The 22,999-nt window shown below is 40.1% G+C and overlaps 4 protein-coding genes across 6 annotated transcripts in view; 3 read left to right on the top strand and 1 right to left on the bottom strand.

The window, feature by feature from the left end:
* LOC103376753 (semaphorin-4E) overlaps positions 1-8,349 on the top strand; it is a 15,382-nt gene extending 7,033 nt beyond the window's left edge. For both annotated transcript variants that reach the window (XM_025066294.1, XM_008307257.2), the window contains 12 exons: positions 102-244; positions 507-569; positions 911-1,009; positions 1,234-1,333; positions 1,575-1,685; positions 1,780-1,931; positions 2,512-2,669; positions 3,986-4,142; positions 4,214-4,436; positions 5,027-5,142; positions 5,326-5,545; positions 6,294-8,349. In XM_025066294.1, coding sequence (XP_024922062.1) covers positions 102-244; positions 507-569; positions 911-1,009; positions 1,234-1,333; positions 1,575-1,685; positions 1,780-1,931; positions 2,512-2,669; positions 3,986-4,142; positions 4,214-4,436; positions 5,027-5,142; positions 5,326-5,545; positions 6,294-7,054 — 2,303 coding nt within the window. In that variant the 3' untranslated portion in view covers positions 7,055-8,349. The remainder of the gene's footprint in view (positions 1-101; positions 245-506; positions 570-910; positions 1,010-1,233; positions 1,334-1,574; positions 1,686-1,779; positions 1,932-2,511; positions 2,670-3,985; positions 4,143-4,213; positions 4,437-5,026; positions 5,143-5,325; positions 5,546-6,293) is intronic.
* Positions 1-22,999, top strand: part of LOC103399996 (methyl-CpG-binding domain protein 3-like) — an 844,757-nt gene that overhangs the window by 524,584 nt on the left and 297,174 nt on the right. The window lies entirely within an intron of this gene.
* On the bottom strand, positions 8,605-13,874 carry scamp4 (secretory carrier membrane protein 4). The gene is made up of 7 exons (XM_008307253.3): positions 13,744-13,874; positions 13,294-13,320; positions 12,960-13,088; positions 12,660-12,816; positions 12,143-12,244; positions 11,230-11,347; positions 8,605-10,020 (listed from the first exon to the last, which is right to left on the bottom strand). The coding sequence occupies exons 2-7, from the start codon at positions 13,298-13,300 to the stop codon at positions 9,838-9,840; spliced, it is 696 nt and encodes a 231-aa protein (XP_008305475.1). The 5' UTR covers positions 13,301-13,320; positions 13,744-13,874; the 3' UTR covers positions 8,605-9,837.
* Positions 15,167-22,735, top strand: chaf1a (chromatin assembly factor 1, subunit A (p150)). Of its 2 annotated transcripts, none has more exons than XM_008307251.3 (16): positions 15,167-15,743; positions 16,720-16,767; positions 17,080-17,684; positions 17,941-18,000; positions 18,187-18,431; positions 18,522-18,603; positions 18,746-18,814; positions 19,173-19,393; positions 19,682-19,850; positions 19,953-20,033; positions 20,124-20,225; positions 20,491-20,740; positions 20,840-21,008; positions 21,108-21,417; positions 21,509-21,590; positions 21,868-22,735. In XM_008307251.3, exons 1-16 carry the CDS (start codon positions 15,680-15,682, stop codon positions 21,978-21,980), a joined length of 2,670 nt encoding a protein of 889 aa, XP_008305473.1. In that variant the 5' UTR covers positions 15,167-15,679; the 3' UTR covers positions 21,981-22,735. The 2 variants fall into 2 exon arrangements, with proteins under 2 accessions (XP_008305473.1, XP_008305474.1); XM_008307252.3 differs by having other exon boundaries at positions 15,167-15,535.

Here is a 22,999-nt window from a genome sequence, read left to right on the forward strand (position 1 = left end):
ATATATGTATATATATATATACATATATATATATTCATGTGTAAAGTTTTTAGTAAAGTCATCTAATTCATTCATCTTGGTGATCCATTGTGTCCGTTCAGATGAGTTTAAGTTGTTCCGAGAGGACGGGATCTCCAATTACTCCACTATGTTAATGAGAGATGACCTTGGGCTGCTGCTGCTAGGGGCCAGAGAGGCTGTCTACGCCTTGGACATCCATAACATTTCGGTGAAAAAAGCTGCGGTACGAAAATACTAAATGAATAATCTCACTATATAAAAAAAGATTGGCTGTTGTTTGTTTACATCTGAGACTAATGGGAAAAATGTTTTTCAGTGATTAAGTTGGTTGGAGAATATGGTAAACTTGAAGATACAATTAAAAAAAAAAAAAAGTCAATACTTAGTACAAGTGCTTACTTAGCATCTTACTGCAGCTTATTCTGCACTAACGTGCAGCTTCCCTGTGTGCTTTACGGTGAGATACGTTTCCTGTGTTGATGCAGGTGTACTGGAGGGTTACTGAGGAGAAGCAGCGGGAGTGCACATACAAAGGAAAGCAAGCTGAGGTTCGTGTGGCATCTTTCAAAACACAGCAACTTTTACTACTCAGACCGAGATAAAGCCCATATAGGTCTCCCTTTGTCTGAGCTTGGTTCACCCCCCCCATGCAGCGTATCTCTGCGCATTGGTAAATCATTTATGTGGGAGTGTTCCTCTGTGCTGTTCTCAACACTTTGAAGTCCGGAGTGTTATACTCAAAGTCCAAATAAAGGCTCGGGGAGAAGCCTTGACCCTTTGGTCACCGGCTCAACTGTTGGGTCTCCACATGTGTGTGACATGTTTGTATTTTTGTGGCTGAGCTAACAAAGCTCTGACCTTGGCATTCTCTGGATGGATCTTGTTGCAGGTGGAATGCCGGAACTACATTCGAACCCTGCACAAAGTGAATGATACCACCATGTATGTGTGCGGCACCAACGCCTTTAGCCCCACCTGTGACTACATCGTAAGTATAGAACAGAATAGCATCATATGAGACAAGACTAGAAGTTACATTAAAACACAGAACATTAGCTTGGTCAGATTCAAGGTTTACATTTTTATCTTCTTGCAATTTATTTCTTGTGATATTTAAGACCTCACTTCTATAACCTTTTGACCTTGTTCCTGTAATTTAAAGACTGTTTTCGTCTGATCCCAGAATGTTTTTTTACCCTTTGTTTTGGACAGACATTTATTGATGGAGAGCTGAGGCTGCAGGCAAAGCTGGAGGAGGGAAAAGGGAAGTGTCCTTTTGATCCCTACCAGAGATACTCCTCACTCATGGTTGGTGAGTGTCCGAGTCAAGGAGAACCAAGCACAGCGTGATACGGAGGGCTCAGAGTTCACAAACACAAACCATGAGTGTATTAAGGGAGAATGTGCAGATTTGACGGACCTTGACGTAACTCCTTATTTTAGCTTTGTCAGTTCTGTAACTTGTTGGCGTATAAATAACATATTCTTGATACCTGTTGTAAAGATTTAAGTTCCTGGAATGTTTCCCTCATTTCTTGTTCCCGTCCAACCAGAAAATGACCTGTATTCTGCAACCTCCCTCAACTTCTTGGGCTCCGAGCCAGTGGTTCTGCGTAGCTCCAACCTGGCTCTTCGCACTGAGTTCAAGAGTTCCTGGCTCAGTGGTGAGTTCCTCTGCAAAGAAATTACAACTGAAAAAAAAAAGTTCTAAAGTGATTCGATGATTAACCTTGTAGCTCCTGATGTGTGTGCTTTCAGAGCCCAACTTTGTCTTCATGGATCTGGTGAAGGAGGGTTTTGAGAGCTCAACTGGGGATGATGATAAGGTGTATCTCTTCTTCAGCGAGAACGCCATGGAGTACGATTTCTACAGCAAAGTTGTTGTGTCACGAGTGGCCCGAGTCTGCAAGGTATTAAAAACAGCCAAATGCATCAAATGTCCGTCACATATCTGGTGGATGTAAATTCAGGGATCAGATCTGGTATCCTTTACTTTGGTCTAAAATTCAAACCGCAGCAATTTCCTACACTTCGTAGCCTATAAACGTATCTTTTTATTTGTTATTTGTCCTTCACTACAAAGCTGTTCAAATACACAGGTTCATATTTTTATGTTTTATAGAATTCTCAAAGTGAAAGTGAAAGTTGGTGTCACACGTCTAAAGTGCAGGCCAGGAATTAAACAGGTTTTAAGTGTGTCATAAATCTTGTTGACTGATTGAGGAAGACGGTGCCGAAGAGTGTGTTTTGCAGCAGGATATATTGCTGCCGTGAATCCTTCTGAATTACAACCCACTGCTTGGATTGTAAGTGTAGTGATAAAACACTACAGTCAGTGTGAATGCCTATATGATGATACGATCAGTCAAAGTCTCAGTTGAGCTCTGAGGTGATCAGTGATTGGTCATGCCAAAAACTACATCTTCTGTGTCTTCACTGCAGTTTCTGAATATGTTTATAAGACAGCAAGTGTTGTGTCTCTGTGTTTAGGGGGATATGGGTGGCCAGAGGACGCTTCAGAGGAAATGGACTTCGTTTCTGAAAGCTCGTCTGGATTGTTCCCTTCCTGAACCCAGCCTGCCCCCCATTGTCCTGAAGCATGAAGACTGGAGGGAGAATGTCTTCTACGCTGTCTTCACCCCACAGTCGTAAGTCAACTCATTGTTTACACACTCGGCATTGATTGTACCGAGTTATCATGGCACAGATTCGTCAGGCATTGTCAGGACACCTATGGGAGCTGTTAGCTGAGGATCTAAAGACACATTTAGGTATAAACTGATGAGGTCATTAAACTCTAATATGTGCCATGAAACATGAAAGTTATGGGAATTGAATTTGCTTTGTGACATAAGCGTTTTGTCAGTTCAGAAAGACATGGCCAGGTAGCCTCTGGCATTAATGTCATATTTATTTGTGCTAATGTAAATGAAGCACTTGCCACAATGGCCGCCGTACAAGGCAGGACTGTCGGCTTTATGTCATTCATGCAAAAGCTCTGAACCATAAATGTTGATGCTGCATCGGTGATAGAGGATCATGAACAAGGAAACGTGTGTTTTCTGTTGTCTAAGTTTATTGGACTCGTGTTAACTGCTGACAGGGGCCTTGGTTTTGTAACATTTTTTATTTATTTTGTCCTGGTTTACAATGAGGTGTGGGTATCTGACACACCACGCCATGTACCTTGTCTTCAACACAGCAGCAGTCTACTCTAGGAGATACAATTACATGACTGAAAAGTGACAAGCTTTTTTTAATGTCCCTTCTCCTCAAGGACCCCAAGTGGTCCCCCGACGGCCCATCAGTGAATCAATCAGCTCCTGCGTGGGGGCACAGCAGTGCTTTTGGTAGAGCTAATACATCAGGCCGTCTGTGTTGACGAACTTTTAGACGTGGGTAGATGAAAGAATGACTTCTTGTTAAAAAATTGTTTACACCTCAAACCTACTTGGTGCCCACGTAACTGCCTGAGTACCTGCAGCTTGACTTTCTCACAAATTCTCAGTGCGGGGAAAACCCTGAATTGCTGCTGTTTTCTGTATAATTTTCTCACTTTCCGAGCCTACTCTTTAAATGCTACGGGAGATTCTACTGAAAAATTCCAGCGGTAGTTTAAAAAACAAAATATAAGCACAGGGATCAGTCACCAATATGGCAATTGATGGACATTGTCCATAGAAATTTCACAGTGTCCTAATGTAGTTTGATCAGGTCTTTAGTTTTGAATCATTTTGTATATTATTCCAGGGAGTTAATGCAGGGAACGTAGATGAGTTTTTTTGTTCTTCTGTTTTATCGAATCTCGAGGAACTGAACATAGGTTCTAAGGCACCTGGTCATGGAGCATTTATGCATGTGCATAAATAATATGTCGATAATGTGCATGATAAAGCATTTATATGTTGTATATTTGTTACATTTGTATTTGAACATTTCCATTTGTCTGACCTGATGTTTGCAGCGGCCTGTCCCAGGCGTCTGCGGTGTGTGCCTACAGCATATCTGCCATCAGAGACATTTTCAATGAAGGAAAGTTCAAGACACCGGTCGCCGTCGAGACTTCCCATGTAAAGTGGGTGATGCACACCGGAGACGTTCCTGTCCCCAGACCAGGAGCGGTGAGTGTCACATAAATGATATTCTTTCTTAGCACTGAATCTTTCTGATTAAACCTTTTTTTTTTTTTTAGTGCATCGACAATGTGGCGCGGAACTTGGGGATGAATCGATCCCTGGACCTTCCTGACAAAACCCTTCAGTTCATCAGAGACCGCCCCCTCATGGACGACGCTGTTCGTCCTCTGACCGGAAGGCCGCTACTGGTCAAACAAGGGCCTCTGTTGACCCGGATTGTAGTGGACAGTGTGTTGGCACTGGATGGAAAGAGATATGCTGTCATGTTCATTGGCACTGGTAAAAAAACATTTTTAAAAGTAAACCTCATTCCTCAAAAATGTTTTTTTTATGGATAACAAAGTTAAAGTTGCACTATTTACATGTGAAAAGTAAAACCACACATATCTATTTTCTAAAAAAATATTTTTACTTTTTTTTAAATTGATATGATGATGCACACCAGCACTCCCCAACTTTTTTGTACTAAAGGCTGGTCGGTTAAATTTACAAAATCAAACATCTTTCAGACTTTCTTCTGTCAGTATCAGATTTTGAATGACCTGTTGTTTTGAAATATTGACAGATTATGTTTGAATGATAAAAGTAAAGGGATATGACGGGATTATTTTTGAATGAAGTCAATTAGTAAAACTGAAGTACAGGTACCAAGTGACCTATGGTCAGGAACCGGTCCCCGAACCGGGGTTTGGGAACCCCTGATGTAGACCATAGTTCTTAGATATTTCCAGGCCAAGGAGCCCTTTAACTGTTAGAGAGGGCGAGCAGGAGGCTCCGTTTGAATCTGTTCTTTTTCATGCTGGTCAGTTTGCGTTTTTGTCACTGTGATTCCCGTCTGAGTACGATGTTTATATTTCAATTCCCGACAGAAAATGGCTACATTCAGAAAGCTGTTAACTATGCTGGAGAAATGTTCATCATTGAAGAGATCCAACTCCACGAGAGTCCCATGCCTATCAACATCCTTCGCCTCTCGTCACCTATGGTAACTTTGTGGTTTTATAGCTGTGTTGTCACATACTACATAACGAGTAGTAACCCTAATTTGATGATGTCATGGCCTTGCCTGTGTATGTGATACGTAGTGGAGGTGACATCACCGGTTGTAAACACAACACAAGTACTTAGCACACAGTAAATCAGTGCGTGTCTCTGTGTGCTCCCACAGGGGCAGCTGTACGCGGGCTCAGAGTTCAGCGCAGTCCAAATACCAGTCAGTAACTGCAGCCGCTACCACACGTGCGTGAACTGCGTCCTGGCCAGGGATCCTTATTGTGCCTGGGTCTTCTCCACGGGGCAGTGCTCCTCGGTGTACAACTTAGCCCCAGTCTCAAATGCTGCAGTCCAGAGCCTGACGGAGGGAGACACCTCACGGTGTCCTTCGCAAGGTGCGGTCACATGACCAACACATCGTGTGGTTGTACTATTTGCAAGTATATGTTTAACCCTTTTGTGTCAGCAGTGTTAATTAAAATGTAGAAAGGGTAAGAATGTGTCGGTACAATACCAAATAATATATAGGTGCGACACAAATGTTATGCTTTATAAGTAGGGATGTCCGATATCTGATACGCGATATTGTACAAACACTTGATTTCTGATTCCGATATCAACCAATACAGATATAGTGGGCTAGCGGTGGCCTAGAGTGGTTTGCTTATCTGTACAAACCAGCATTCTGCATACAGTCTCCTGATTATTATAATAGATTAATAAAATGAGCTGCAATGCTGCTATCTAGTGACATTCACTTTCATATACAGATGTTTTTCCCCAAAACTATTCTTAAGGCACACATCATTTGGCGAAACCCAGGCCTTGCATTATCAGAGGGAAAAACAGATAACAATTCTTATAGATATTACGTAAATATGCTAATTTCGTGTGGATAATATTATCCCATATTATCGGACATCCCTATTTATAAAGCTTCTTTGTGGTGTACGTGTAAATGTATCTTTTGATTACTTTTAATCGTATGATTCATCTGTTGAAGTTTTTTAAAATTTGTGGCTAACATTTGCAACTTTTAGCTAACGTTTTGTTTTCATTATTTACCAGCTTTAATTGCTGTTTGACGTTTGATTTTAAATGCTATTATTTCTAACTATTTCCACTTTTGGTGTTTTGTCTAAGGTCCTGTCGCCGCTCTGAACCTAACACTGGTTCTAGGGAACAACATCCAACTGCCCTGCCAGCTCCTCTCCAACCTGGCACAGGTCCGATGGCGTTTCTCTGACCGGAGTCTCCTTTCTGACCAAAAATACTACATCTACAGCGGGGGCCTGCTGATCCTGAGGGCCAGCGAGTCAGATGCTGGTGTTTATAGTTGTGACTCGGTGGAGGAGATTAAGGGCAGGATGTACAACCAAACTGTAGCGGTTTATCGTTTACAGCTTCACTCTGGAACAGAAACGGGGGTCAGCAGCACTCCTGGCAATGAGGCGACAAATTCCTCCATCTCTGCTCACACAGCTGCGCCGGGACTGCAGGACTTAAATGTGACCAGTGAGGACCCGCTGTCCCCTGAGACTCTCAATGAAACAGTCAGTGTAACAGGATTGGAGGTGGCTGTTGCTCTGCTCTCACTGATTTGTCTCTGCCTGCTTGCAGTCTTACTCTTCCACTGGAATCAAAGACGCTGGAAATGTTTAAAGTGTGTTCCACCACTCCAGAGCCAAAATGACATTGCAGACAAAGAGCACACGTGCGAGTACATGCACATCCCCAACAGGAGCTCAGAGGTAAAAATGCTGGGGTCTGATAAACCGTACACCGCCAACAATAATCACACGGCTGTCGACTTCAAAAGGAACGGGGAGCAACACTTCACACCCAGGCCCCACATTTCAAGTGTGGGTGGTCTTGGATACATTAATGATGAGTCAGAGATTTGACTGTGCTCAGGTGTAGAACTCTGAGAATGAGACCTTTTTCAGGAACCATTTTCACATTAGAAACCCTTCGGCTCCTGTTTCTCTCGTTTTGTTTCTCGTCATCCTGTCATTTTTGCAGTCTTCCCTGGCAGCTGGTGAAAACACGTGTACTCCTTGTCTCTAGGAAATTGTCGAATAAGACGTTGTTATGCAGTACTTTATGTATTTTTGTAAAATGACTTTATGTGAATATGATGTGTGTAATATAATATGTACAGCCAAAACTTTAAAAAGACTATTTATTTGGAACGGTGATGTTTTATACCGGGTGTGAAAGACGCTGATCATGTTTCCAGTTGCATTTCATGTTATGGATCTTTACCTTAGACCACGTTCATGGGACACACCACTGTCTTTGGACAACTGATTCAAACCAGGTTTCATTCCTCATTGGCTGATAAAGCATGAGCCACTGCTGTATTCTCATGTTTAACCATTCACATGTCCGACCTTAGGAAATACTGGGTGAACCTCCAATCAAGATACATTAACACTGTGTCCAGCCAATCAGAGCTGTTTGCATTAATGTTAATTAGTGTGCAGTAATGTCAGTAATGTCTTATAGAAACACTGCTGTTTTCAAGATCAAGTGCAAAAACAGGCAGGGGTGTCAAACATACGGCCCGCAGGCCCAAACCAGCCCACCAGAGTGTTTTAAAAAAAAAAAATTACACAAACACTTCCTGTTTGTAAAATTATATTTCATTAAGTATGAATAAATATATAATACTGTATACTTGCACTTCTTTGCATGAAAACAAAGGGGGTACAAAACATGGACTTGTTATTTATACTTAATTATGTTACAATTGGTAAATTAGGTGGTATGTGGCCCGTGAACCAAAATGAGTTTGACACCCCTGTTCTAAGGCATCACATGCCGGTAGAACTTTACAGGTATGGGCTTAGAGTATGAAGAAAAAACATACTTGCTCAGAATGATAATAACATATTTTGATGTGTACGTGTTTGTCATGTTCATGTTTGAAAGACAGTAAGGTTTGGAATGCATTTTGAAAAAACAAACTCACATGCAAATGCACCGGGGCTGCTTGATTTGCCTATTACTGTAGTATATACCAATGTACTATACATAGATATGGTTCTGTGGAGGCCAATTTAGACTATATGTTTATATATATATATATATAATTAATTATTCTTATAGGTGTCTTGACCTTTAGCCAACAGTCAGTGTACCAGGGTTGTTTTACACCTAACCTATTATAATAAAATGAATGAAAGGATAAAAAAAATATTTATTATTTACTATGCATAAATAATGCAAATTACATTATTATATTTTGCTCATTCTGTCAGATTTGCCGAATATAGTTTGTTATCAATAATGTGATCAAATTGTCCCCTTATATTTCCGTCTGAACCAAAACCTTCCAGTGTAGCTAGGGTAACACGGGAAGAGCTGAGCTGAAGTCAGTGTGTGTTAGTTCATCGTTAATATACCAGCACACTCAACAAGCAACTCCTGCACTTTAATGAGATGCAAACCATGTGCGTAAAGATATTTATTGAAATGTTGCAATTTTAAAGATCAATTTCTCATCTGTTACATTATCATGGAATAGAACAGCAAAAACAAAATACTTCTTTTTCTATGGCAGTCGGGCACAAAGGACACTTTGTAACAACAAAAGAAAAATCATACTCATACTACAGGCACAGGTTTCCCTTCCAGTGTGCGCTCATGCTGCAAAAAAGGCTTTGGTCTGCAAAACAATAAGACTGAGCTGTTTACCTTATCACCACGGCGTTATGTGAAATGACAGAACATTTGGCTCACGGTCACTTTCAGACAGATTAACTGCATTCACAGGCAAGATTTCATCTGTTTGCTAATCCATATATTGTACAACACAGCCAATATATCCCATATTAAAAACCCCTTATGTAGCCTCACATATGAACCAGCATTTGGCAGACACAAACGCACGCTCACTAAACGAGAACATTTGGTCTGTGTTGGGGTTAACTGAAGAATGCAGGACCGAGATAACAGCTGATAAAGTGCTTTCACTGCAGGGTGCTGAGCACTCAAAGGAAAATGGTAGTTTTAGAACTACAGAAATACAGTGAACACAACAAACATTACCTTTGGAAGTGACTTTTGAAGGTAATGCTGTCAGGAAAAAAATATTTTTGGCACGTGAGGGGTTTAGCACCATGACTTCTGAAAGGTTGGCACACTTTTAAATCTGAAATGTATATGTTAATTTAAACAAAAGCAAAACTTGTTTAAGGCGCGCAATCAAGCCATTCTTTACATGCAAGGTCTGCACGTCAAAGTCAGGCCCTCGAGAAATCACAGTTGAAGCAACCGAGTGCAGAGATTATACACACTCAACTGTCAGATGGTAAAAAAAAAAAACACATGCACAGTTACAGAGTTAATGTTTGCCAGATAAAAAAAGGATCCTGTACTTAAGCTAACATGCAGCTCTGCAATGATCCCATTACATAAGGCACACAACTTTTACACACTGCTGATGTTGAACTTTTTTTTAAATTTAATTTTCTTTTTTTTTTAATCATAACTTGCAAAACAAATGTCTTAGAAAATAAAAAACGTATCCATTCATTCATTCAAATCCATATTCATTAAACATAATGTGAAAGAGAATATCATAATTTAACGACTGTTGCCCCATATCGATAAAACGTTGTCACAAAGATGAAATGAATACCAATAAATGCTGCTCTCGCCACCTAGTGGTAGTGCTTGGCTTTCACCAATGACTGTTGTCTGGATAGCTTGGCACTGCAGTGGGATACTGAGGCAAGGTCGGGCCTTGAGCTGTTTGAGCGACAACAGTGACCCCTGCTGACGGAGCATTTTTCCACACCCCGCTGCTCCACTCTTCCTGGGCGCGTTGCATACTACCGCCACCACCGCGGTACAGTCTGTGAACCTGTAGCCACAAAACACAACCTGTATTAGGCGGTTTTTATCAGATGTTTTCTCACCACCTCTTTATATTTTATTTAATTTTTTTAAGTTCAATCTTTACAATCAGGCACTTGCTGACTTTCACTTGAGACCAAATGGAGCTGCAGTGAATGGGTTAGGGTTATGAAATATCACAGTTAAATATGTCACAGAATTATTTTTTTCTCACAAGAATACTTCCCAAGTAGTTTCAATTGACTGTGATGGGGATTCACATTTTATTGTCTGGTTAGTGGATTTCAAATGACAGCTGTTGACTATTATCCTAATCAATCAATTAGCAGACTTGGCTTTGTTAATGAAAAACACCTGTTGTGTTCATTGGTACTTTTTCAAGCCTAAAGCAATATTTTTCAGCCGTGACAAATTAGTCTCACTTTCAGATTTCAAACAATATTAAGGAAGTCGATTTCTTCCCCTAAGGAAAGTTAGTATCTCGTAATTATGAGTTAGCAACGCATTATTTTGACTTAAGATTCTATCCCCCCCCCCCCAAGTCTCAGAAATGGGCTAACAAACAGAAACACAAAAGAATGAACCTTCTGTTCTACTTTGGCTTGTTGGCATAATTTAAAACCAATATTGACTTTAATAATATTGACTGCAAGGTCTATCAAAACGTGTTTTGTAAATTTGGCCTTAAAATTTTTTTTCAGTTGACTACATCCAACCTGACTAAATATTACTACAGCATTGTAACGCACTACCAGTAGAGCGCTTTAGCCTAATTCTCCCACAATGCAATATGTTGATACAGAAAATCTGTGAAAAATATCAGGCAAATGTATGTTCCCATTAGACCCTTGGCCAATTCCTCAAACACATTTTTTAAGCTTACTTTGAGCAATTATCAGTAAACTTTACTATTAACTTTTTAAATTTTATTATTTCATGTTGTAGATAGATTCAGGCTCTGACTTAAATGGATTTCTGACACTTTTCAAAGCTAGCTTTGAGCATGTTTTTCTTCACTCTTATGGCTCCTCTAGCCATTTTAAAATAAATAAACTATCTTAAACCAAACAACTTGTGAACTACTAAGTACATGCATGCAGTTTGTTCCGGGTGTTGAAGCCCAGCACCATGCCAAAGTGTCTGTCCTGTTTTTCCAGTGGGAGAGGCAGGAACTACAGTCACGTGTTTGTGTTGTTAGCCGTCACTGTTTACTTACCCTAATGAGCACCAGTGCCATAAAGAGAGTCACCACAGTGAAGAGCAGAGTTGCAATGAGCATGACAATGGCCGAGCCCACGTTACTGCCGAAAAACATCACTGTGGCAATCCAGCCGCTTTGTTGCATGGGTGAGAGTGAGATGGAGTAGTGAGGGTTAGTGCACAGCAAAGGTTACAACAACATTTCACTCAAATCACTTGTGAGACACACAGAGATGCAGTGAATTAACAGTTGACCAGGAGACTCTCTGCCAACAGATGGAATGGCTGTAGTGATAGTTTCTGCAGAATTTTGTTGCACATCAGTCTGTTGTCACCATGACTGGGTTTTGTCTGTTCTGAGCTCTTCAATAACAGACAACAGGGCTTTGAGTCAGTGGTATTGAATCAAATTCATAGTGGCTGTTTCCGAAATCACTCACTCCCTACTCTGTATAGGGAACTATATATAGCACACTATAGAGTGGACTCACTGGTTGATTGAAAAATTGTTTCAGACACTACTTCGGTCCACAGGTAATTACGCCATTACTGATGCACAATTAAAACGGACGCAGGGAATTATGCTACTCTCTCCGCCATGTCGTCACAAACTCAGTGCATGATATGGGATATATTGCTTGGGTAGTGTACATCAGATTTTGCGGTGCATTCTGGGATACACAGAGGACCTCATATAGACCTCACTAAACATCGGACACCACTACAAAATGTACATATGTAGTAGGGTGTTGTGCCACAGACTCTTATGGAATCATTTACACAATTCAACATCGAACTCTGTTTAACATGGTGACACAGGTGACATTTCCAGTCTAAGCTTTCAATTTAAAGGTATTTTAAAGGTATCAAATTTTTAAAAATCTAACTAAAATCATTTTCAAAAATTCAGTTGCACTGAATCCACTCACCATGTTCCCCAACCAGGTATGCCCAGGGTCTGGATTAGAGCTAAAACACACTGAAGGAAGAAGATGAAGAAGAAGGCCATAAAGTTGAACGAGCTATCAGCCCTACAAGAGCATAAAGGGGAGGAGAGAAAAAGATGAAGCGGAGGAAAAAAAACCCCACACTGCTTAGTACCCTTCATAACATAACACCAATTACTGGTGGGGCTCTTACTAGACACAGGGAAACAGCTGGAATTATGAGACCCGATTAACACAAAGGTAAATATTAAAGACTCAAACCTTTTGATTTATTTCTGTTTTTAACATTTATTAACATTTATTACACATGTATCCTAATAGGTGTTGGAGAAGGAGGAAACGTGAGCTACACCCACGGGTCACTATTTCCTTGCACAGCCATTTAGGCAAATTATTTAAACTCAAATTAAACTCAAAGACTAGGCAATACTCTAATTAATTAGAGATGCCCTGATTCCAGTGCCAGCATTTAATATCTATTCTATTAATTTACTGTCACCTGAAGGCTTTGTAAAGGGGTCTAAACCAGCAGGTGTAACTGCATGGACTGTAGAGGATCAGCCAGAGCAAGGAGAAACCAAAGTTGGTAGCACTTCCACCACCGGCCCACCAAGCAATACATCCAATGACATTAAAGCAAAGGATGCCTGAATACACTGTAGAGGAGAGAAAGCGAGAGAGAGAGAGAGAGGGAGAGAGAGCATGTATGCAACATAGTAAACGCATGAGTAAAAAGAAAGCCCAATGTTTAAAAAAATTAGAAACATACATTTGTTGATGTGCAAACAAAATCACATACTCATCCAAAGTTTGTAAATTCTTTGCACTAGCATCTGGTGCGGTTGGGGTATTTCCTCTTCAATGTTCTGATAAAAGCATGGCTTAATTCTCAAAAACCGAGGAAGTGGAGGGAAATTGTTTGCACGTTCTGGAACAGTAGACAAAATGTCATTGTGGTCGATTGTGATCTACCTTTTTTTAAAATTGCATTTCAATAATTCAAAATACTGAATGGAGATGTTAAATAGAAAGAAACACATAACATAAAAAGACAGATGTAAGTGCTGTAGGTAGGAGACACATAGACACATAGACCGAAAGAGAAACAGACACTGAGACAGTCAGTGACAAACCTGTCATTTTGAAATTCCAGTTGTTTTCTAGAAAATGAAAAAAAAAACAGAAGTCTCAATGAATCATGGGGGCATACGTTACATTTGTTTTTTCTCTTTAGTTATACTATATAAACCATTTAGGTATGTACACTAAACATGGATTCGTACAGTTGGTGTGATTTTTTCCAACTTTGTGTAAACTCGTCGGGACTGTAAATATAAAACTATACACTCTCCATTTTAATTTAACTACACAAATGTGACATTTCGATACCTTAACTTTGTATAAATGTGATAAACACAACACGGAGACGTTCTGCAGCAGAGTAGTTAGATCGGAGCAGATAAAAGGCTGTTTCTCTGTTTGGGGCGTTTTAGGTCGTTTGACTGAATAGCTAGCTAATGGTTAATAACAATATAAAAGACTGCTAAGATTAAAGAGCATTTTTTAAATGAATCATGTTTTACCGTAACGGCGATTAATCCCTCACGTTTATGGCGACAACTGCAGGACTCCTCGAATCATTCCGAATGCGCTTTTCGACAATATATTGCGCCTGCGTAGAGCGATGGCTCTTGTAGTTCCTTACTGTTTACAACCAACAACAAACGAGCGCGCGAGAACTACAACTCCCATCATTCCACTATTCAGTAAATGGGAGACGCGTGATTAGGTGACACCCGTTCTCCTGAATCCCACCCATAAACAGTTTTTTTTTTTTGGTAGTGAGGAATTTGGGATATCATTTTTGTGGTTTAAACCCCGTTCCAACTAAATATATTTGATGAATAAACCGCTTTGAAAGACGAAAGTGGTTTAAATGTGCATAAAAGTTAACTGGACAAAGAACATAACTAATTTTAAACACAAAAATATAGGTACCGCAAAGCCATGCTTTGGAGCTGTTCTTCGTCTATAAAGTGAATTAGTTCGGGAGGATAGCCTCTCCTTAGAGTAGTTGTTCCGTGATAAATGCTTTTTTTAATTATTCGAATAGAGGACATGTTTTCGGCTGGTTAAAGCTGAGCCAGCACAAATTACACTTTAAAAAGAAAGGAAGAAAAAAACGTCAAAGAGCAATCGGTCCCAATGGCCAATGTACCAAGAGTGCTTCCGGTTTACTTTTGCTTTTCACAAATGTCAATTTTTAACAGGTAAAATTTAGGACTAAATGAAAAGAAAATTTTAAAAAAGCACAATTTCCGAACATATTTGTGTTCTGAATGTCGAGTCAAACATATTCCATGTCTAACTCGACATTCAGAAACATCGTTTTATGCGAAACCTAAAAAAAACTTTACATTTCTTTTTAACACAGCATAAACTAGTTCTCTGCCCTAACACATGTTTTGTTAAACTGTAAGTGATGGGTTAAAAGCAGAGGCTCGGTTTCGTTGTATCCCCGTGGTACAATGAGAAGATTATACTATTAAAAATATTAAAAAAACAAAACAAAACAAAAAATTCAGGTCGGTCTGCAACATTAAAAAGATTTGCAACTTACAGCACATAACAGACAGACAGAGGTATAGAGTGAAGAGTGTGTATTTGTCTGAAATAAATAATACAAATTAAATTTCTAAAAAATAACTGCCAAGACTCTACTTACATACGTAGCCCACCTAAAAATTCAATTATGTAATACTTTATCTCGACAAGCACAAGAATAGACTGTTTGATTACAGACCACATTCACAATTCATTCGTTTCTTCATCACCAGTTTGATTAAGTAACAATTTCATCTAAACTAGACATTTCACTTAATCCCAACCATTCATGGCAACCACAAACATGGCAACCTTAGCTACCGGAAGTCAAATAAGGGGACCAATCATAAATGCCGTCTCTTCTGAGAGAAGGCGCGTCATGTGTGACGAGCACCCGGTTGTTATTAGTGGGCGGATATTGTCTGTAAAAAAGAAAATACAAACATTGAGGCAGTGTATGCATCTTAGTTAAACATTTCGCTAACTTTGTAAAGTAAATTATTTTTACTTAAGTTTTTTTTATTTGAAATAGCCTCAGCCCTTGTAACGCTGCGGAATAAAAGAATGGGGGAATAATAACGCGCCCCCTGGAGTTGAGCGATGATTCAGTGTTGACCAATCATTGAAGGCTGTTGACGCAAGCGACACAATCCCGCCAATTCCGACTGAGGAGCGCGAGACAGACTGGCTTCCGCTGTGTAGACAGAGGGAACATGTGTCGGAGATGCGGATAGACAATACCTCGTCTGTTTTATCAGAAATAAAATTGAGGTACATGTTGTTAAACTAAGAGCGTGATACCTTCGTTTTGATACATTAGGAATTTTAGGTTGTTACGGGACGTGTTTAGCTGTTTTGAGGTAATTTTGTTCGAGAATTACGCGACCGAGGGTAGCCCCCGGGTCAGTGTTTGGGATGTTAGCGGCTGCAAACCCTTCTGTAGAAGAACATTTTGCTGCATCTGCACTCAGTAGGAGAGGTAAGATTAGAGGTTAAACTTCCTAATGCTTTGAATTCTATTATTTTACTCGCGAATGCAGTTCGTCAGTATTGTATATGCTTGTGTGCTGTGTGGCAACGGAGAAAATAAGATAGTATAGTTTTTTTTTATCGATATCCATAACTTTTCGTCTAAACACTAAGCTGACTTAATTGACCTTACTTTTGACTTTTTCTTTGTTCTGACAAAACAAACTTGAACTCATTTTTATCTGTTATCTTGACATTGTGCCACTATAAACATTGAAACTAGCTCTAATCGGCAACTGTATGTTAGTTTTATGAGATGATAAGTTAATGAATTAAGTAGTTGTCGTCGAATAAAGCTTCATATCTTAAGGCTAGATTATATATAGAGGTAAAGAGAACGGATAATAATAACGAAACCTGTTTTCATCACAACACATTATATGCTTTATGATATGGAGGTAGCACCTCAGACGAATTAGGAACCATTGCATCATATATTGGGATACGTTTGGCGTCTAAGATTCAGTTTGACTTAGGTCAAAACTTTATATCATTGTCTTTAACTTTATCGGCCCGGTTGTAAAACTAGCTGACTACTCCTAGCTGTGTCTGTGGCCAATTGCTAAGTAGCTAGTTATGTGAAATTAGCAGAAAGCTAGCAGTGCTAACAGTAGCAAACATTCACACAACTATCTCCACTGAGCCCAACGTTATCACCGTTTCACTCGTCCACTTTTCCTGTTCCTGTCATACACAGATCTCTAACCGTTTAAAGTTTTAGTGGTGCTTTTAGGTTGGATACTGTGTCGTCCAGTCAGCCATCTTTTTTTCCCTGACAGGGCTTTAAGGTGCGTGTCCTGCAGATTAGACCGGGTCAGCTTCAGCTTTAAGAAAGACAAGGGTTGGCGGGAGAGCAAACTAAACACAACCTGCAGTGGATGTCTGAAATGCATATTCTAATTTTTCTGTGCTTTTATTTGTTTCAGGCATGGATTGCAAGCAAAGTAACAATGCCAACAAGAAACTTGTACAAGGTACAAACCAAGGGGTTATTTTGTAAACAATAAGATGTAAAGGAAAGTAGATTATACTGCATGACTATAATGAAATTTTTATTAAAGTGGATTAAGTCTATCTTTGGATATCACGTATTTGTTAATCACTTACTATTCACCCTAAATGTTTTCTTTATATATATATATGTAGAAACACAAATTGATGTTATAGTGTTTTTTGTAGTTCTATGAAAATGAAACTAACAAATTTGACCTTTGCCGTTTTTATTTTAAAAATCAACAGAACACTTAACCAAATAAATAAAAAGTGTTTTTTCTTTTTCCCCACAGCTCGTCTCCCATTTAAACGTTTAAACCCAGAACTTAAAGACCAAAACCAGTCACCGAAACGCCGCTGTGCACATGCAGTTCCTGAACCTACAGACATGGAAAACGAGTCATCTCCTAACTCCGTACAAAACAGACCACCCTTGGTTAATGGTCGTGGTCCCCTTGATGGCTTTTTGAGCCGAAGGTCTCCTGAACCTTCAAATGAGGACATGGTCATAGATCTGACTGAGGACAGCACTTCATCTCCCAAAAAGTGCATTAGTGCTCCCACTCCTGCCTCTTCTTCCTCTGCAACAGAGGGCAAAGTTCAGGGCGCAGAAACGTCCAGTTCTTCTGAGACATCCAGCAAGCCTGATGAAACTTGCACAAACACCTCGGACTACAAAACTGTCAATGTGGATGAAGAAGAAACTGTGGAAGAACATGACGTTTCACAGCTTGACACAACCCAGGATTCTGATAGTGAATCAGAGGAGCATAATGAGTCTGGAAATATCTCCAGTTTGGGAAATAAGTCCATGCTGTCGGCATCAACAGTCAGCTCTACATCTGAAAGTTCGCCAGAGAGGTCCAAGACTGATGACCCCGTTCCCACTACACCTACGGTTGGCACATCCACTACTTTCTGTCTTTTTTCCACATACCTCCATTAAAAAGAAATTAATTAAGAAATTTTGCATCACCCAATGTTATTAATTAAAAAATAACATATCATGTAAATTGAAAAAAAATGCAGATGCAACTGCATTTCAGTCATGATCTTAACTGCAATCTGATATAATTCACTATTTTAAATGTAATAGTCTAATATGTTGAACATAAAACACTGTGATCAGGTTTGGTTTTCTTTTCACATTGTAGGAGCCAAAGACTACGCCCACTACAGCAGATGAAAGAAAGGCTAAAAGGCGATCGATAAAGGTACGACTCTTACATAGGTTTATGCATAATTGCTTTTCCTCTGTTGGCCGTCTCAACTTGACCTTTACCACGTGTGATACTACAATAATGTGTTTTGCGGGATAACCTTTCATAAAAAAGAAAAAGGAAAACATGACCTCAAACCCTTTGAGGAACATAATAACAACTGCATTTTTGCCATTGTAGACTCTACAAGTGCAAGATGAGAGACTGCGTATGCGCCAGGAGAAGGAGCGCCTGAGAGAAGAGGCTAAAGCTGCAAAAAACAAAAAGAAGGAAGAGGCTCGGAAACTGAAAGAGGAAAAGGAAAAAGAAAAAAGAGAAAAAAAGGAAAAGGAGGAACGAGAAAAACGTGAAAAGAAAGAGAAGGAGGATAAAGAAAAGGCTGACAGGCTAAAAGCTAAAGAAGAGCAACGAAAAGTCAAACTAGAGTGAGTAATTCAAAGTTCCTCTCAGGCCCAAACCTGCATACAATGTGCATGATAACAACTTTTTTCTTACTGTGATGGAATTTACCATAGGGCAAAGCTTGAGGAAAAACGGAAGAAAGAAGAAGAGAAGCGAGTAAAGGAAGAAGAAAAACGGTTAAAGGAGGAAAAAGATGTGAGTTTTTGAAAATAAAATATGTTGATTGGAGAGAGAAGATTCTACACAAAAGTCTGACGACTGTGACTAAATAAAATATGTTGATTGGAGAGAGAAGCTTCTACACAAAAGTCTGACGACTGTGTGTGTCTGTTTACAGCGTCTTAAAGCTGAGAAAGCAGAAATTACCCGTTTTTTGCAGAAGCCCAAGATTCAACAGGCTCCCAAGGTCAGTAGGTTTTTTTCTTGAAATTTACTGTTGTAATAAATCTGTACTGTCATTCCATGGATCCACAGGTCCATTGGTGGTGAAGGATCAGAATAGGGCCAACATAGTCAGCTCTGTAGTGATAGTGTTGAAATGATGATATATGAAAGACCAATAGATACCAATGGATTATGTAATCAGAGTAAATATGTGGTGATCTTTAACAAAAATAAAGGACTCTTTGATTTCACATGTAGATGTTATCATTTAAACCAGTAAAACATTTGCTGAAGTTATTCACTGTCTTCATTCACTGTATGTTCCCTGTCCAGTGTTGTATGGACTTCAGTCGACGTATGTTGTTTCTTCACTGTTTTAGACACTTGCTGCTGCATGTGGGAAGTTTGCTCCCTTTGAGATCAAAGAAAACATGGCTTTGGCACCGCTCTGTCGCGTTCAGTGTGCGGACTCTGTCTTGGAGGAACTTGACCAATGCTTAGTGAATCAAAATCGTGCCCAAAACGGACTTAGAGAGTGGATTGGGCGACAGCCACGTCAGTCAGGACCCACCAACCCCAGACAGAAGAGAGAACTGCTGAGGTGAGACAAAAAGGTTTCTTAGGGATTTTAATTAATTGGCTGTTGACAATTTAAACTAACAGTTTATTCAAAAGAGTAGTGTCTTCATCTTAAAATGTTATTCTTGAAAAAGAGGTAATAATAAAACTTACAAAATTAAATAAAGCCCAAGTGCAGAACATATTTTATTTATGTACATATTTTTACTGTTTATGTATGTACATAAGTTACATTATAACTGTTCTTAAATGAATCATTAGCAGGGATGAAACTCCTGGCCTTACGTACTTATGTTTGTTGTGTCCACAGTGACTGCGTGGCAGTGGAGGTGCCTAAACCAGAAGGAGTGCCAGACCGTAAACGTTATGGAGCCATGAAGCTCTTGCAGTTTCATGGAAACTACCGTCCAGCGTACTGGGGCACCTGGAGCAAGAAGAGTTCACGCATCTCGCCGAGATTCCCCCTGAGACTGGACAAGGTAAATTTTCATGAGTTGCTGCAACACTTGGCCTTTGGTCTCTTTAAAAATTCATTTATATTTTTCAAAATAAAATATTAATTGCCTGTTCTGACACCACAGGATTTGTTAGACTATGAGGTGGACAGTGATGAAGAATGGGAGGAAGAGGAGCCGGGAGAGTCATTGTCTCATAGTGAGGGGGTAAGTTGTTGGAGGATAATAAGTAAGTGTTTCTTTTGAGCAACAAACGTTCTATGTTTTCTAAATTTTCAAACTTCTCACCTATCACAGGAAGACGAGGAAGAAGCAGGCGAGGATGATGATGAGGACGACGATGGCTTTTTTGTTCCTCATGGCTACCTTTCAGATGATGAGGGAGCACTGGATGAGGAGGTAAATCTGAAATGCACAAACATAAAGTCTTTGTCCTTCTCCCCTCCACACCCAGGAAGTGCTAACCTTTTTTATTGCAATGTGAAGTATGACATTGAGTAAATCATTGACCAGTCATTGTGTCCAGCTTTGAACAGACAGCACATGCACCCCTATGTTTTTAAAGATGATGGTTTGTTCCACCGCCTTAGCATTTCACCTTTGATCTAATGTCAAAACCAAATATCAACAGTTGGAATATTTAATAACACGTGTGACTCTGTAGGAGGGTGGCGACCTGGAGAAACAGAAGCTGCGTCAGAAATTGAAAGCAAGGGAGTGGGATGAGCTGATGTCCACCAAAAAGAAGATGAAGGTGCTGGAGCCAGTGGTGAGGGGCTGCATGTGGGAGGGAGAAGGAACTACTTCGGAAGTGTTCCAGCCCTACAGCGTCTGTCTGATTGAGCCTTTACCCAAGATGGACAATAGCCTGAGTCCAGATGAGCTGTCGCGGAAGTGTCAGAAAGAAGCAGAATGTACGTGTGTGGCCCGAGGCTGGATTAAATCACATTTTCCACTACTAAATATTGTCAAAGGCACACATGCTAATGGCTTTGGGCTTCTTTTCTCCTCAGTACTCGGTCAGCTGCTGCCTCTGCTGCACGGCAATATCAACAGCTCTAAAGTGATCATCAATGAGTTTCAAGAGTTTTGTCGTCGGCAGGCGTCTTCTTCATCATCAACCACACCACCGCCACCTGAACTTTCTAGCCCCCAAAGCCCAGTAGAAAAAATCCCCAGCAGGTAAGTTGATGTGAAAAATTCCTAAACGTTCAACATGAAGAAATGTAATGAAAACTACGTATCCACACAAACGTTTCCCCATCTCCTCCCTCCGATCAGGTTACAGCTGAAACGCCTGATCAAGAACAATGCTATATATGAGAAGCGGTCCACCTACAGACGCTGCTGCTGGTATGTCCACACTGAAGTCCTGTCACGTTTTAGCCAGGACGGTCTTCCTCTGCCCTGTCAGTGGACCTACTTGACTACGGGAGCGAAAGAAGAAGAGCAGGCGGCCACAGGCTCTCAGGGAAACTCTCCTACTACACCTCAGAACTCCTCCACCTCCTCTTCAGCATCAAACAAGAGAAAGAGCACGGGGAGCATGTCCATCACCAAGTTCATGAAGAGGTGTACTGATACTGAGCAGGTACGAAAACACTCATCAGTGAATGGTCACTGTGAGATATCATCCTAAAGGGAATGTGGTGATTACATCTCTAATTTTTGATTCTGTCCAGACGGAGGCAATGGAGACTGATGGTTTTCAAGCTGACACTGAAGATGACGATGAAGAGTGTGTAATTATCTCTGCAAAAAGTGGTGAGTTACACAGTGCTCATTCAAAATCAACTCAAACATTCTGTTTAAAAAAAAATTTGTTTGCAGTCGCCTTTAAGCTTTGTCTTCTTAAATGGCAAAACCAACAAATAATTGCCCTGATGCCTCATTGGCTTGAGTAGTTGAAAAGTGTGTTGATAAAGGTTCACTATACTCCAAGTATCAGGCCCAAAAAACATCTAAATAGTATCTATTCAGATGTAAAAAAAAAAAAAAAAATCTAAAACTGATATCTAATTGTCGTGATCCCACTCCTCAGGTCCAGCCAAGGAGAATGCCTCCACTAAGGGAGATGTCCCGATGGAAGTTCTGCCCTCTGACACGGCTGCTCTTCCTGTTGCCAGCGTAGCTTCTACCATTGCCACTGCCTGAGGTCAGGATAAGACCCTCTTCCCATCCAAGCTACTCCTGTTTTGGTTCATCTGTCCCTTTTGGTACTGAACATTGCTGTGTTCTGGATTGAATATAGTCTTCAAGAAAAAAAATCAAGCACTGCCCTCTGGTGGAGTAAACCCACGGTAGGTGGCCTCTCAGGACTGTTTCCCCTCCTACCTAATATATATTTTTATGAAGGCCAGGTGCTGTTCTGTCAGTCAAATGTAATTGAGTTTCTGACCTGAATACAAAGGGCAGCTTCGTCCAATTTACTGTGCAACCATTGGGGCCATTTTTTTTTCTCTCTCAACGGTGGCATTCAGTCAGGTGTGACAGTCATGGGCCTCTTAAACAGGTGAGATGAGGATCTCTCTAGCACTGCTACAGCACACTGGGTTGAACAGAGGAGAAACGCAGAATGGAAAAACCTAATGTTCTTCAGAAGCACCGAAACTGGTAGTAAAGCATTATCTACGTTTCACACAACACGACACAGGTTTACTAGGTTCCTAATGTACTAATGGGGAAATGCTGGGCTGAAAGTCCATTGGTTTTTCCTGTTGATTTCAGTGGGAGCATTTACTCTGCAATATCCGACTCTGACAATTCACTGATATAGTTGCTAGATCTGTACTTGTACAGTTAGGTCCAGTGTAACAATGTTTTATAAATATGTATTTTCTGTATTTTCAAGAATACTTGAACAGGAAAAGTTCATTAAACCTGAATAAAAGTACTGCACTTTTATAATACCTCTATTTACTCTTTATTTGGCTGCTGTTGTGACAAACATTCAAATCTATTGTTGGACAAATGGATATAAAGTGTGTTGGTCTTCTGATTGACATTCATGATCTAAGGCATGTTGTCTAGGTAGGTCTCTAGAGTAGCAGTTCATTACTGTTCCACTTTAATGTCAACCGCTGAGAAAACTTACCGAGCACCTTTTTATGTACTTCAGCAGACAAAGGTTAAGTATCACTAACGCTGGGCTGTAATTAAAAGGTTCATTTGTG

The sequence above is a fragment of the Cynoglossus semilaevis genome, chromosome 2 (genome assembly GCF_000523025.1).
Source record: "Cynoglossus semilaevis isolate Cse_v1.0 chromosome 2, Cse_v1.0, whole genome shotgun sequence".
Classification (NCBI taxonomy): Eukaryota; Metazoa; Chordata; class Actinopteri; order Pleuronectiformes; family Cynoglossidae; genus Cynoglossus; species Cynoglossus semilaevis.